The 14,129-nt window shown below is 45.0% G+C and overlaps 1 protein-coding gene across 3 annotated transcripts in view; it reads right to left on the bottom strand.

Annotated features, from left to right (window-relative positions):
- The window catches only part of LOC145353174 (runt-related transcription factor 1-like), a 62,623-nt gene that overhangs the window by 32,549 nt on the left and 15,945 nt on the right, over positions 1–14,129 (bottom strand). Inside the window, exon 4 of one of the 3 annotated variants that reach the window (XM_080203641.1) lies at positions 347–568. The exons of 1 other annotated variant lie outside the window; for it this stretch is intronic. In XM_080203641.1, coding sequence (XP_080059767.1) covers positions 347–568 — 222 coding nt within the window. The remainder of the gene's footprint in view (positions 1–346; positions 569–14,129) is intronic. One more of the 3 variants, XM_080203642.1, reaches the window with a different exon arrangement.

The following is a 14,129-nucleotide window of genomic DNA, read 5'->3' as shown; positions in this document are numbered from 1 at the left end:
GACCTGGCCTTCACAGCCTTCTGCAGCAAAGAGTTCCACAGATTCACCACTCTCTGGCTAAAGAAATTCCTCCTCATCTCTGTTTTAAAGGATTGCCCCTTTGGCCTGAGGTTGTGCCCTCTAGGTTCTAGTTTTTTCTACTAGTGGAAACATCCTCTCCACGTCCACTCTATCCAGACCTCGCAGCATCCTGTAAGTTTGAGTAAGATCCCCCCCTCAACCTTCTAAACAGATAGACAGATTGAAAAATCTACTTAAAAATAAGGAGGTTCAACACAGTGTTTGAAAATTTATCAGAGAATCTAGTCTTCCCGTGCCTCATTCTGCGTAGCTCTCGGGTACCTACCTTGAATCTGGCTCTGTGCCTGAGGGTTAAAGGCAGTTGTGGGATTCAGTGAGGGCCGCGGGTTGGGAGCGGTAGTGGGGTGATGAGGGCTGAGCCTCATGGCCGAGCGACGTAGCTGCTCTAATTCACTGAGCCGTTCTGAGAAGGCCAGGCTGGCATTTTTACTCTGCTCTTCCAACTTCTGTCTATGTCCTGCAGGACACAGGAAAACATTCGGTCTTACTTTAAAGGAAAAGGAGAATAACGTCTCGATCATTTGTGCTGCAGGATTAGAACTTCAAACAAAAGATTTGGCTGAAAAATTAGTTCCAGTTTTCTTTTCACTCTGTGGCTTTCCTTTATTCTCTCAATACGTTCAAGAAAGGATGTTTTTTCTTTAAACACCTCCTGTGAATCTGTCTCATTTACTGTTTGACTTATTGGGTTGGCAAACATTTGCACTAAATCCCTGCCTGGTTCTTTTAAAAACTTAAAAAAGAAAACATCAGACCTAATTTTCATATCAAAATGTGTGCCAAAAGTTAGACCACAAACCATCTCGCTGTAACCCCCACCCCACCCCACCCCGTTTTCCTTCTGTTTTTGTTGAAAGTCAAGGAGGTAGGATGGTGTCAGGAGATGAAAAGGGCCAATCGCTGATTCATGACCCAGACAGTTTATGCAGGTGCCATAATTCAGGTGTTCTTCTGGACTGCCTCCAAAACTGCAAACAGTATTAAAAAAACAACAACCTCTGCTCAGGAAATTAATCTGGCCTGACCCAAGTCAGAATGCGGGGAGGATCCAGACTGAGAACTGAGTGACGAAACATCTGGTCTCAGCCAAGGGACAAGTAGACACTTGCCAAACGTCCTTATCTTTCCAAGTTAACATTAGGAGAATTTGATTTCCTGCCCCTTCTGGACCTGGGATGGTGAATGCCATCTGTTGGCGTGCCTTGATGTGGGTCGGGTCACTCCTATTTAAGAGGTGAGGTGCCTAGTAATCAACAGGGGAAGAGGCGTTGGAAATGGAATGGATAGGGTAGAATGTTGTCAAAGGATACAATAGGATATAGATCAATTGCAGATATGGGTGGAGAAATGGCAGCTGGAGTTTAATCCAGGCAAGTGTGAGGTGCTGCACTTTGGAAGATCGAATATTAAGGGTAAGTATACAGTTGATAACAGGATCCTGAATTGCATTGATGTACAGAGGGATCTTGGGGTTCAAGTCTGTAGCTCCCTGAAAGTGGTCACAAAAGTAGATAGGGTGGTAAAGAAGGAGTATGGCATGCTTGCCTTTATTAGTTAGGGCATTCAGTACCAGAGTCAGGGTGTCATACTGCATCGTCGTAAAACTTTGGTTAGGCTGTACTTAGAGCATTGTGTTCAATTCTGGGTTGCCACATTACAGGATGTGAAGGCTTTGGAGCAGGTGTAGAAGAGATTTACCAGGAAGCTGCCTGGATTAGAGGATATGGGCTAAAAGGAGAGGCTGGGCAAACTAGAGTTGCCTTCTCTGGAGTGGCTGAGGGGAGACCTGATAGAAATCTATAAAACTGTGAAAGGCATAGATTAGGGTGACAGTCAGAATCATTTTCCCGAGTTGAAATGTCAAATACTGGGGGGCATGCATTTAAGATGAGAGGGGAAAAGTTCAAAGGAGATGTGAAGTTATTTACACAGAGAGTGGTAGGTGTCTGCAACATGCAGGTGGTGGTGCAGGGAGATATAATAGGGTGTTCAAGGGGTTTTAGATAAGCATGTGAATATGTGAGGAATCGAGGGATATGGACCAAGAGCAGGCAGAAGGGATTCATTTAAATTGGTGTCATGTTCAGTACAACATTGTGGGCCGAAGGGCCTGTTCCTGTGCTGTACTGTTCTATGTTTTAGATGGGTTGTTGCAGACCTGTCCCAGCAGGGATCGCTTGGTCACAATTTGGAAACAAAGTGGTGAATTGCCGGCGCCTTTTTGGGCCTCTCTCCCACCTGTAGGAACACTAAACACTAGGGCACCCCTTATGCACGGCATTGCTGTGGTGCAAAGGATGGGAAAGAAAGGCAGCTGGTAACTCGCATGGCATTCCAACAACCTCCCTCCACCCCCTCCCTGCCCTCATAGCAGGAAATCCCTGAAGTGATGGGGTAAGTGGCGTGATAGCAGAGTTGCTTTGAAAGACGTCTCTGCCTGAGTTGCTAAGTTACATTAAGGAGGCCGGTGAAAGGTGAGAGGAAAATCTAGCCCACAACGTCAAGCATGCACTTCCTGTTCACCACATTCCAGACGCCACATGTTGTCTAACCCAAATATCAGCTTTACACTTTAAAATAAAGTATAGAAAAAAAAAGCAAATGTATTCATTTGGATTGCGCAGAGACACTTTTTTAGGAACAGAAACTATTGCAGCCACAGTATTTGCAGTCTCTTAATGGACATTCCCCAAGACCAGGTCAGGTTTCTGATCACCAGCCTGAATAGCAACTTTCAATCAACTCATGCAATCTCTACCCAATGGGGATGAAACTCTGTAATCTTCAAGGAGCACTGGTTCACATTAGCAGCACAGTAATGTGCTATAATACTTCACTCCCGTTAAAACATTGCACCTTTTGGCTTACTATGCTAACCCCTCAGGAGATTCATGCTACAGAAGCTGGGTTTTACTTCATTGCTTCATGAAATCTGGCACCCTTACCTGGTCTGAACTACATGTGAACGCAGATCCACAACAATGTGACCCAGCCAGAGGTACTCACATCTCATAAACAAATTTAAAAAACCCTTACATTTCTTGTTTAGATATCGTGCAACTGGGGGGTAACTTTCCCAGGACTGCTCTCCACTCCTGTGTTAACTGCAGCCTCACCCTGGTGAGCCCCTGTTACCCAGGCCGTGTAATTAGCCATGTGTAGGTAGGATTCAATGAATGTGTGGTGTTAAGGTCCCTAAAAATGAAGGGTCTGAATCTCAGTGTCAGTATATCCTCAGCCCCCCACACCCAACCTTCCCTGGGATTGGTTCTGAATCCTGCAGGCGGCACCCAGGGGGCTTGACGGGAAAGCAATTACAGATGATTGAACCTTTTTAACCTTGAGTTCCCATTGGTTCTGGTGTTCCACAGTGCACCTGCACCTCACCAGACTCACTGAGATAGAAACATAGAAGATAGGAACAGGAGGAGGCTATTCAGCCCTTCGAGCTTCCTCTGCCATTCGCCACGATCATGGCTGATCGTCCAATTCAATAGTCCAATCTTGCTTTTCCCCCATAACCTTTGATCCCATTCATCTCAAGTGCTATATCCAGCCGCCCCTGGAATACATTCAATGTTTTGGCATGAACTACTTCCAGTGTTAATGAATTCCACGGGCTCACCACTCTTTGGATGAAGAAATGTCTCCTCATCTCTGTCCTGTATCTTCAGACTGTGACCCCTGGTTCTGGACACCCCCACCATCAGGAACATCTTTCCTGCATCTACCTTGACTAGTCCTGTTAAAATTTTCTAAGTCTCTATGAGATTCCAGTCCCTCCCCCATTCGTCTGAACTCCAGTGAAAAATGAATGCATAGATAGACGTGTTTCTCCAGTGAAACTGATGGGCTGGAAAAGCTTGATCAGTTACACCGAAGAGCTCCAGCTGTGGCTACTGGGGGACTGTGATTCTCAGAATGTCACTAACACTGTCTCCACGGGTTACTGCCAACTTCTGGGAACTCATTTCATCTTTCCAGCACTTTTCTCACTTTCAGCTGCATATCCTAGCTCTACTGTTGTTTTAGGAGCAGCATTCGCAGTTCCACTTCCCACCCGTGCTGAGGGACAGCAGAGGCCACACCAAAGGCTGCAGCTCCACTGCAGCACAAACTGCACCAGCAAAAGCAGACGCTGCCTTCCCTCAACTGCGCGTCCCTCTGCCAAGCAACTTGAGATGGACGTTAAGATCCAGCTGGAAAGGGGTGGGATCGCCATCACAGGGTCTAAAGGCAGAGAATCGGCTCTCTCCACCTGTTAGAGTACCAGGGCCACAGGAGGCTCAGGCTTTGACAAGCAGGTCACTGCGATCATCTGCAACCTCCTTCAATAAGATGTCCTTCCCAGTGCAGTAGATGAGCATGCAGTGTCAGTGGCTGAGATGGTCCATGTCACTAGAGAGTCACCTCCATCTCACCTTGAGCCCAGGTCTCCACCTCTCTCAAGCAAGGCAAGAAAACAGTGAGTGCTTGTATTGACTTGTGAGGGGGTGAGGACATTTGTGGAGGGTGACTGAGGCATGAGTATAAGAGGACTGAGGAGGAACATGACTCTTGGCTGTCCAGATGGGGATGTGAAGAGGAATGGATGGAGTTAGCAAGCTATCTTCTCCTAAGGAGTGCAGATGAATGCTGAACAAGTCAGAGTGGCATCTAAAAGTGTTGCGCCATTTACCCGCCAGGCTCTCTTGAGGTCCTGGATTCTCTTGGAGCACTGCTTCCAGTTGGAAGAGTCCATCTGCTGCTGACTGCCTTGGTCACTTCCATCCATGCCTGCTTTTTTGGAGAGGTTTTCCTCTTCCTCCCCTCCTTTAGAGAATTCATTTCACTGGAGCCACTCCGATTCCATAGCAGGAGCTCCAGGTAAATGAGAGATTGGTGGTGGGGACTAGGTCTCCACTCCATTGCGATGCTTGCTGCAGCCTTACCCCGGTGAGACCCTCTAACCTAGTCCATGGGCCCTGTAATTAGAAATTCTTCTTTGACAGAATAGACACAGTATTCCATCTGTTGTCCCTGGTTGTTTTTGGAGCCTAGAGGTAGGATGTTGTTGCCACACCAACACAGTGGCACAATGGTTAGCCCTGCTGCCTCACAGTGCCAGAGACCCAGGTTCAATTCCAGTCTTGGGTGACTGTCTGTGTGGAGTTTGCATGTTCTTCCCAGGTCTGCGTGGCTTTCCTCCTAGTTTTCTCCCACACTCAAAAGATATGCAGGTTAGGTGGATTGGCCATGCTAAATTGCCCCTTACTGTCCCAAGATGAGTAGGTTAGGGGATTAGTGAGGTAAATGTGTGAGGTTACAGGGATAGGGTGGGGTGGGTGGGTTGGTGGGGGTGGGGGGGGTTGCGGTATTGGTGGTCCTGGATCAGATGTTCTGTCAGAGGGTCATTGCAGACTCAATGGGCTGAACTGCTTCCTTCTGCATCGTAGGGATTCTATGATTCAATGATTAGGTGAGCGGGTTCCCAATGCAGAAATGGTTCCATCGTTCTGACAGGGACTAGTTCTGTCAGCTCTCCATGTCTCAGTCAAGATTCTTCAATTTGACACAAGTTACAGATTACCCACAGAGCGTGGCACACCAGGAATTATCTCGAAGTACACAAAGCTTCTGATCAAAAGCCTGTGAAAAGTCTGTGGGTGTCCCTTAAATAAATGGGTGTGAGTCCTTGGCCCAAATCTGGCCCAAGATGTTTTTACCTCGTACTGTACTGAACTGGGCACCAGGGTCCAACAGTCCGAAACCAGGGGCATGTGTGTCAATATATATGTGCTTTTTGGGATGTCCTTTTTGTCGATAGTGGATATCATTGGCCATGGAGAAGCCAAGGTCCAGTGCTCTCTCTGTTCTTCTCCGTGGTGTCAGTAAAGAAACAGCAGGAAAAAGCTTATTTATTTATTAGTCACAAACAGACTTACATTAACACTGTAATGAAGTCACTGTGAAAATCCCCGAGTTGCCATACTCCGGCACCTATTCAGGTTCACTGAAGGAGAATTTTAGCGTGGCCAATGCACCTAACCAGCACATCTTTCAGATTGTGGGAGAAAACCGGAGCACCCGGAGGAAACCCACACAGACACAGGGAGAAGTTGCAGACTCCGCAGACAGGACCCAAGCCGGGAATTGAACCCTGGTGCTGTGAGGTAGCAGTGCCTTTGTGCCACCATGCTGCCCAGAAGTGTGGCATCTCAAAACATAGAAGGGTTTGGCCTGTGTGAGTTGCACATGACTGTAGAAACTAAAACTGGACACTCTTCACAGACTTCCATCATTGCTTAGTCACAGTGATGCTGTCAGCTAAAAGCAATTGAGAGCAATATCTACCTTTCATGAGGTGTGGTGAGTCACCCAAAGTTGAGCCTCAGTCCAGCGACTCACAATCCTGAACAGACATGTTTTTAATGCAGGATGAACACAAGTTTTGAGAAACCAGTCAGGATGGAGGTGAATCAAGGCTGCCTACTGTAGCAAAATGTACATCTGATGGGCAACTTGCCCTTTTAAACTGAAAGACCACATGAGAATCCAAACTCTCTCTTGCAGGCCAAAAACCTTGAAGGAGTGGCACAGTCAACAAATCACCCGCACACTCGATGAAAGAAATTAGACAGTACATTGCTGATGGGTTAGCAGCAGAAAGAAAGCTGAAGTACTTCTCATGTATTTATCCTGAAGCACTAACTATTTAGAAGCACTAACATCCAAAGGTTCAATAATCGTGCTACTTCTGTATTGCAGAAATTGGCTTTTAAGCTCACATGAACCGACAGGATCATTTATTCTAAACATTGCCCAAGATTGTTCTCTTGGTTAGATTTTTAAAAAATTGTTCAATCACTGAACGTGGGTACCATTGGAAAGACTATTCCTTGACATCTGAGTGGCATTTCAGAAGAATGGTCCACCATATTATTGTGGATCTGGAGTCACAAGTAGGCCAGACCAGTAAGGATGGCAGATTTCCTTCTGTAAAGGATATTAGTGAACCAGATGGGTTTTTCTGACAACCTGGTAGCTTTGTGATGACTATTAATGACACCAGCTTTTGATTATAGAATCATAGAATCCTACAGTGCAGAGGGAGGCCATTCGAATTTGCACCAACCACAATCCCACCCAGGCCCTATCCCCATAACCCCATGCATTTATCCTAGTGAGTCCCCCTGACACTAAGGGTCAATTTAGCATGGCCAATCCACCTAACCCATGCACCTTTGGACTGTGGGAGAAAACTGGAGCACCCAGAGTAAACCCACAAAGACACAGGGAGAACGTGCAGATTCTACACAGACAGTGACCCAAGCTGGGAATCGAACCTAGTTCCCTGGCACCATGAGGTAGCAGTGCTCACCACTGTGTCACCATGTGTCCCGATTCCTGATTTTTTTTCGCTGAATTTAAATTACCCAGCTCCCGGATGATGAGTCCACCTCTTGGGATTAATAAGCCAGTAACCTAGAATCATAGAACTGGTATGGCACAGCGGCATGGTGACACAATGGTTAGTGCTGCTGCCGTACAATGCCAGCTATCCAGGTTCAATTCCGGCCTTGGTGCTCACTGTGTTAGTGAGTTGTTAAATACCTGGAGACTGAGGGGTGAAGTCCAAAGTGAATGATGACGGAGCCAAAAGAAAGACAGCAATGATGGAGAAAAGAGAAAAATAGCAAGCTTAAGGACAGATGAACAGTGAAAAAATGTAAAGGATGGATTAAAGCCATGAAGCAACAGCATCACAGAGTGTGGGAAAGATAAGGAAGGGAAGAAAAGAAGAAAGAAAGAGACAGAGAAATGTAGGAATGGAAGGAAAGAGATAAGGACGAATGTTCAAGAAAAGATGAAAGATAAAGGGATAGAAATAAAGAGCAAGAGAATGTATAAAGGGAACAGTTAGTAAAACAAAACCAAAGAAAGGCTTGTGGGTGTAAGGGCGAGAGATGCGGAAGTAATAAGTCTCACAGCAGGCTAGTGTTTCATCCAACTTCTTATTTCTGTCACTCAGTTTCATGAGCTATCTCTCCAGGAAAAACAAATTTCAAGGGAAAGCAAAATTCAGACCTCATCAGGAGCTTAAAATTGACAAAACTTTACTGGGGCTTGGGCAATCCAGCAAATAAGGTTCATGTTGACTATTGTTATTTTTGACTGCCGCTGAGCTGGAACCTGTTTCAAATTAACTTAGAAATAGTTTAAATTGTGTGAAGTCCCTCTTTCCTAACAAGATCTATGCTCTGGGCTGTCCCTGCACCACATCTATTGCAGTGGTTCAAAAAGGCAGCATGGTGACTTCGTGGTTGGCATTATAGCCTCGGCGCCAGGGACCCAGATTCAATTCTGGGTGACTGCATGGAGTTTGTATGGTCTCTCCGTGTCTCTGTGGGTTTTCTCCAGGTGCTCCGGTTTCTTCCTCAACTCCAAAAGTGTGCGGGTTAGTTTGATTTGGCCATGTTAAATTGCCCGTTAGTGTCAGGAGGATTTGCAGGGTAAATGCGTGGGGTTAAGGGCCTGCTGGGATTGTTGTCAGGCGTGATGGGCCGAATGGTCTCCTTTTGTAGTGTAGGGATTCTATGGCCGGAATTTTATTGGCATGTCTGCCCCGATTCCGGGGGTAGGCGAGGCTCGGAGAACAGCATTTTCAGTTGGCCTTGGGTGGGATTGTGTGAAACTTGGGCAGACGTGTCGGTAAAATTCCGTCTTATGATTCTTAAGGCAGTTCACCACCACCTTCTCAAAGGCAATTAGGGAGTGCGTGCTCCCTCTTTTCAACTAATCTAGAACTGGGAATCATCAGTTCAAAATAAAGGGTCGCTCATTTAAGCTACAGATGGGGAGAGATCTTTTCTCTCGGAGGGTCCTGTGACTCTGGAACTCTCTTCCTCAAAAGGCAGTGGAAGACTTTACTAGATAGATTCTTAATTAACAAGGGGATGAAAGTTTATTGAGGGCAGGCAGGAACATGGCCTGTTTCATCCAACTTCTTATTGGATGTTGGCCAAGTTAGCAAAGCATATGACCCTTGACGGAATCAGGAAAACATTAGAGTGAGGGGACAAAAAAATAGTATGTGAGTGATTTATAAAAACTGTGCATGGAAGAAAGCAACAGTATGTTCATTCATAGAAACATAGAAACTAGAGGCAGGAGTAGGAACTTGGCCCTTCGAGCTTAACTGACTTAGTCATTCCTCATATGACAGACTTGCCATTCCAGGAATCAGCCTAGTAAACATTCACTGTACTCCTTCTATAACAAGGATATCCTTCTTCAGATAAGGACACAAAAACTGCACACAGCACTTCAGGTGTGGCCTCACCAACGGCCTATACAATTACAGAATTACATCTCCAGCCCTATACTCAAATCCTCTCATATGAAGGTCAGCATACCATTTGCCTTCTTTAATGCCTGCTGTACCTGCGTGCTTTCTGTCAGTGAGTGATGCACAAGGACTCCAAGGTCTCGTTGACTATCCACCTCTCTCAATTTACACCCATTCAAGTAATAATTTGTCTTCCTATTATTGCTAACAGAGTGGATAAGCTCACATTTATCCACATTATATTGCATCTGCCATGCATATGCTCACACATTCAGCCTGTCCAAATCATGCTGAAGCACCTCAGCATCCTCCTTATAGCTCACCTCCCCCCCCCCCGAAACTCTGTATCATCTGCAAATTTGGAGATACTACATTTAGTTTCCTCTTCCAAATCATTAATATATAATATGAACAGTTGGGGTCCTCGCACAGATCCCTGCTGAGCCCCACTAGTCACTGACTGCCAATCAGAAAAAGACCCATTTATTCCAACTCTTTGCTTCCTCTCTGCTAACCAGCTTTCTATCCATCTCAAGACATTACCTGCAATCCCATGTGCTTTAACTTAACATTGTAGTCTGTTATATGAGACCTTGTTGAAAGTCTTCTAAAAGTCTAAATAAACCACATCCACCGGTTCTCCTTGGTCAACTCTACCCAAAAGACCCCTCCTTGGTCAACTCTATTATTTACATCCTCAGAAGGATCCAATGGATGCATCAAGCATGGTTTCCCTTTTGTAAGTCTATGCTGACTTTGTCTGATTGTCTTCCAAATGCTGTGTTATGAAATCCTTGATAATGGACTCTAGCAACTTCCCTAGTACTAACGTTAAGCTCACTGGTCTGTAGTTCTCTGTTTTCACTCTACCTCCCTTTTTGAATAGGGGGCCTTCATTAGCAACCCTCCAATCTGTAAGAAACTAGTCCTGAGTCCAGAAAATTTTGGAAAATACCCACCAATTTCCAGGGCCACTTCCTTATGTACTCCTGAACATATTCAGAGCTATGTAGTAGATAAGAATGCAGTTCATTTCCGAATTAACATCCTCTATATAAAATAATGATTACAGGCCTTCTGCTTTTCTAAATGAATGCTATGGAGTTAGTAGCTTTGCACAAAAATACTCAGAATATTTTCTACCCAATATGCAACAGTCTTTACTTTGGCCTATATCCATCCCTGGATTTGAGCACTCATGCATGCAAGTCTCAACACTATGCAAACAAGTCACTTACCAGTCATATGTCATATAAATGTAGTGACTTATAAAAGATTCTGCACACAGATGGCAACAGGAAATGGCTGCGCTGGTATTTCGCAATCTGAGACAAACTGCAAATTCATAGCAAAGCTTTGCTGGAGTTTCAAGCTGGTTTCAGCATTTCCTAAAACACTCGCAAGCAGAAAGACACAGTACCCTTTGCTAAAATATTTCATATTTGTCTTGCATTAATTTTTCTCTCAGCTTTTTCTTTGGGGTACAAAAAATAAAATTGGTGTTTGTTGAAAAGAAACTAATTGATATATTAATCCTTTGGGAAGATTACCCACTTTTAAACACTTGGAACCATAGTATCTCTATAGTGTACAAGGAGGCCATTCAGCCCATTGAGTCTGCACCGACTCTCTGACTGAGCATCTTACCCAGGCCCCCTCTCCCACCCAATTCCAGTAACTCCAAACATTTAGCATGGCTAATCTACCTAACCTACACATCTTTGGACACCTAAGGGCAATTTAACATGACTAATGCACCTAATCTGTGCATCTTTGGAGTGTGGGAGGAAATTGGAGCATCCAGAGGAAATCCACGCAGACACAGGGAAGACATGCAAACTCCACACAGTCACCCAAGATCAGAATTGAACACAGGTGCTGCGAGGCAGCAGTGCTAACCACTTTGCCATCGTGCTGCCCTTTAGTGGGAGTAATGCACATGAGAGGCCTGTGTTTGAATACTGGGCACAGAATATAGCATGTTGATTACAGAGTCCACTAAATTTTTCATCCATTGCAATTAATGGAAAATTGGATGGACTGCATAACAGAGACATGAACCTCTGTATCTCTGATAAGTGCTCTCACTTCGCACTGTTCAATGCCAGGAGCAAAAGACAGAAATTACCCTTGAAAAGGTTGCGTGCTTATCCAATGTGGTGTGCTTGCTAAGGAGATGGCATCATGACAGGCTATCCACATTGCTGCAGCAACAATTATAAATAGTAGTTCCCTTTACTGAGTTTACATCAAGTACTAAGCACAAATTCCCCCTTCGTTATTTCAACAAAGGCCTTTAATGCGATTAAAATGACACAAGCCTTTACTGTCTGTGTGGAGTCTGCATTTCTCCCCGTGTCAGTGTGGGTTTCCTCTGGGTGCTCCGGTTTCCTCCAACAGTCGCAAAGATGTGTTGGTTAGGTGCATTGACCATGCTTGGTCTTGATGGTTTGAGTTATCTGGATAGATTGGGACTTTTTTTCCTCTGGAGGCTTAGGGGTGATCTTACAGAGGTCTATCAAATAATGAGGGGCATAGATTGGATAGATAGTCAACATCTTTTCCCAAGGGTAGGGAAGTCTAAAACTAGAGGGCATAGGATTATGGTGAGAGGAGAGAGATACAAAAGGGTCCAGAGGGACAATTTCTTCACACAGAGGATGGTGAGTGTCTGGAACAAGCTGCCGGAGGTAGTAGTTGAGACAGGTACAATTTTGTCTTTTATGAAACATTTAGACAGTTACATGGGTAAGATGGTTATAGAGGGATATGGTCCAAACATGGGCTATTGGGACTAGTTCAGTAGAAAAGACTAGTTAGAAGAAAAGGGACAGCATGAACAAGTTGGGCTGAAGGGCCTGTTTCCATGCTGTAAACTTCTATGACTCTATGCTAGATTCTCTGTCAGGTGCCACAGTGTGGTGACTAGGGGATTTTGACAGTATTTGAAATGTTAATGTAAGCCCAACTGTGACAGTAATAAACGTAAGCGTAAATGTTGTACATTGAAAATTCAACTCTCTCTTTTTAAGATTTTTGTCTAAGTCAATGTTGGCCTTTATAGCGAGGGGGATAGAATATAAAAGTAAGGAGGTCTTGCTGCAACTGTACAGGGTACTGGTGTGGCTGCAGCTGGAGTACTGTGTGCAGTTTTGGTTGCCGCACTTGCGGAAGGATATATTGGCTTTGGAGGGAGTGCAGAGAAGGTTCACGAGGCTGATACCGGAGATGAGGGGGCTAGCCTATGAAGATAGACTAAATAGACTGAGTCTGTACTCGTTGGAGTTTAGAAGGCTGAGGGGGGATCTTATAGAGACATATAAGATAATGAAGGGGATCGATAGGGTAGAGGTAGAGAGATTCTTCCCGCTTAGAAAGGATAGCAGGACTAGAGGGCACAGTCTCAAGATAAGGGGGGGTGCAGTTTAGATCAGAGTTGAGGAGGAACTTCTTCACTCAAAGGGTGGTGAATCTCTGGAATTCTCTGCCCGTTGAAGTGGTGGAGGCTACCTCGCTGAATATATTTAAGTCACGGGTGGATAGGTTTCTGATAGACAGGGGAATTAAGGGTTATGGAGAGAGAGCGGGAAAGTGGAACTGATCCACTTCAGATCAGCCATGATCTTATTGAATGGTGGGACAGGCTCGAAGAGCTTGATGGCCTACTCCTGCTCCTATTTCTTATCTTCTTATGTCAAAGTAATGAACAAAAGGCCACCAGAGAGTATTCACAATAAAGGACAGAAACAGTTTTTGATCCTTTCCGATTTCTTACAAGGTTATTTGCAAAGTTTCAAGAATAAGAACGGGATATAATTCCTAAAGCTGGCACTGAGTTGGGCTGGCCAAATTGGAGAGATTGGCATGGGAATGGGAAGAACAGCCAAATGATGAGACACCAGGAGGCCTGAGCCACACTAAACCATGAAGCCCAGACTGGCAAAATAGATATAGAGTGTGTCCATTGCTGCCCCGGGTGGAGTGAAATTAGAGTGATACACTGGATCTGGAGAAATCAATATCTGAGCTCAGCTCCAGGAAAGGTTCTGTGACTGAGGCGTTAGCCTGTTCTTTTCTCCCTTTAAGATCTACTGTGCGATTTCACCATTTCCTGTTTTCATTGCTGGAACTTTTCCTGTATTTCTCACAATCTTGGTTACTTGCACCATCTTGTTTTCAAAAGCCCTCATTGCATTACTGAGATGGCCTTTTGTATCATTCGTCATATTCCTGCTTCCTCTTAAGCTCATTTAACCCATTAAATTAATCTAAATAGTAAACAGAAAATAAAGGAATGGCATGGTGGCACAGTGGTTAGCACTGCTGTCTCACAGAGCCAGGGACCTGGGTTCAATTCTGGCCTTGGGCCGCTATCTGTGTGGATTTTGCAAGTTTTCCTTGTGTCTGTGTGGGTTTTATCCGGGCGCTCCGGTTTCCTCCCACAGTCCAAAGGTGCGCCGGTTAAGTAGGTTTGCCATGCTAAGTTCTCACCAGGGTCATGGAGATTAGCAGGGTAAATGTGTGAGGTTATGGGAATAGAGCCTGGGTGGGATTGTAGTTGGTATAGACTTGATGGGCTGAATGGCCTTCTTCTGTACTATAGGGATTCTATGACCAGTTCATATGGTTTTTCTGGCACTGGTTCAGATAGGAACATTGACCAATTCTGCAAGAGAGCTTCTCAATCTCCTTTAAATAATATGAACATAAGAACTGGGAG

This window comes from Carcharhinus amblyrhynchos, chromosome 15, assembly GCF_965287045.1.
Source record: "Carcharhinus amblyrhynchos chromosome 15, sCarAmb.v2.hapA, whole genome shotgun sequence".
Classification (NCBI taxonomy): domain Eukaryota; kingdom Metazoa; phylum Chordata; class Chondrichthyes; order Carcharhiniformes; family Carcharhinidae; genus Carcharhinus; species Carcharhinus amblyrhynchos.
Note: the sequence above shows the minus strand (reverse complement) of the source record. Positions and strands in the feature narration are given on the sequence as shown.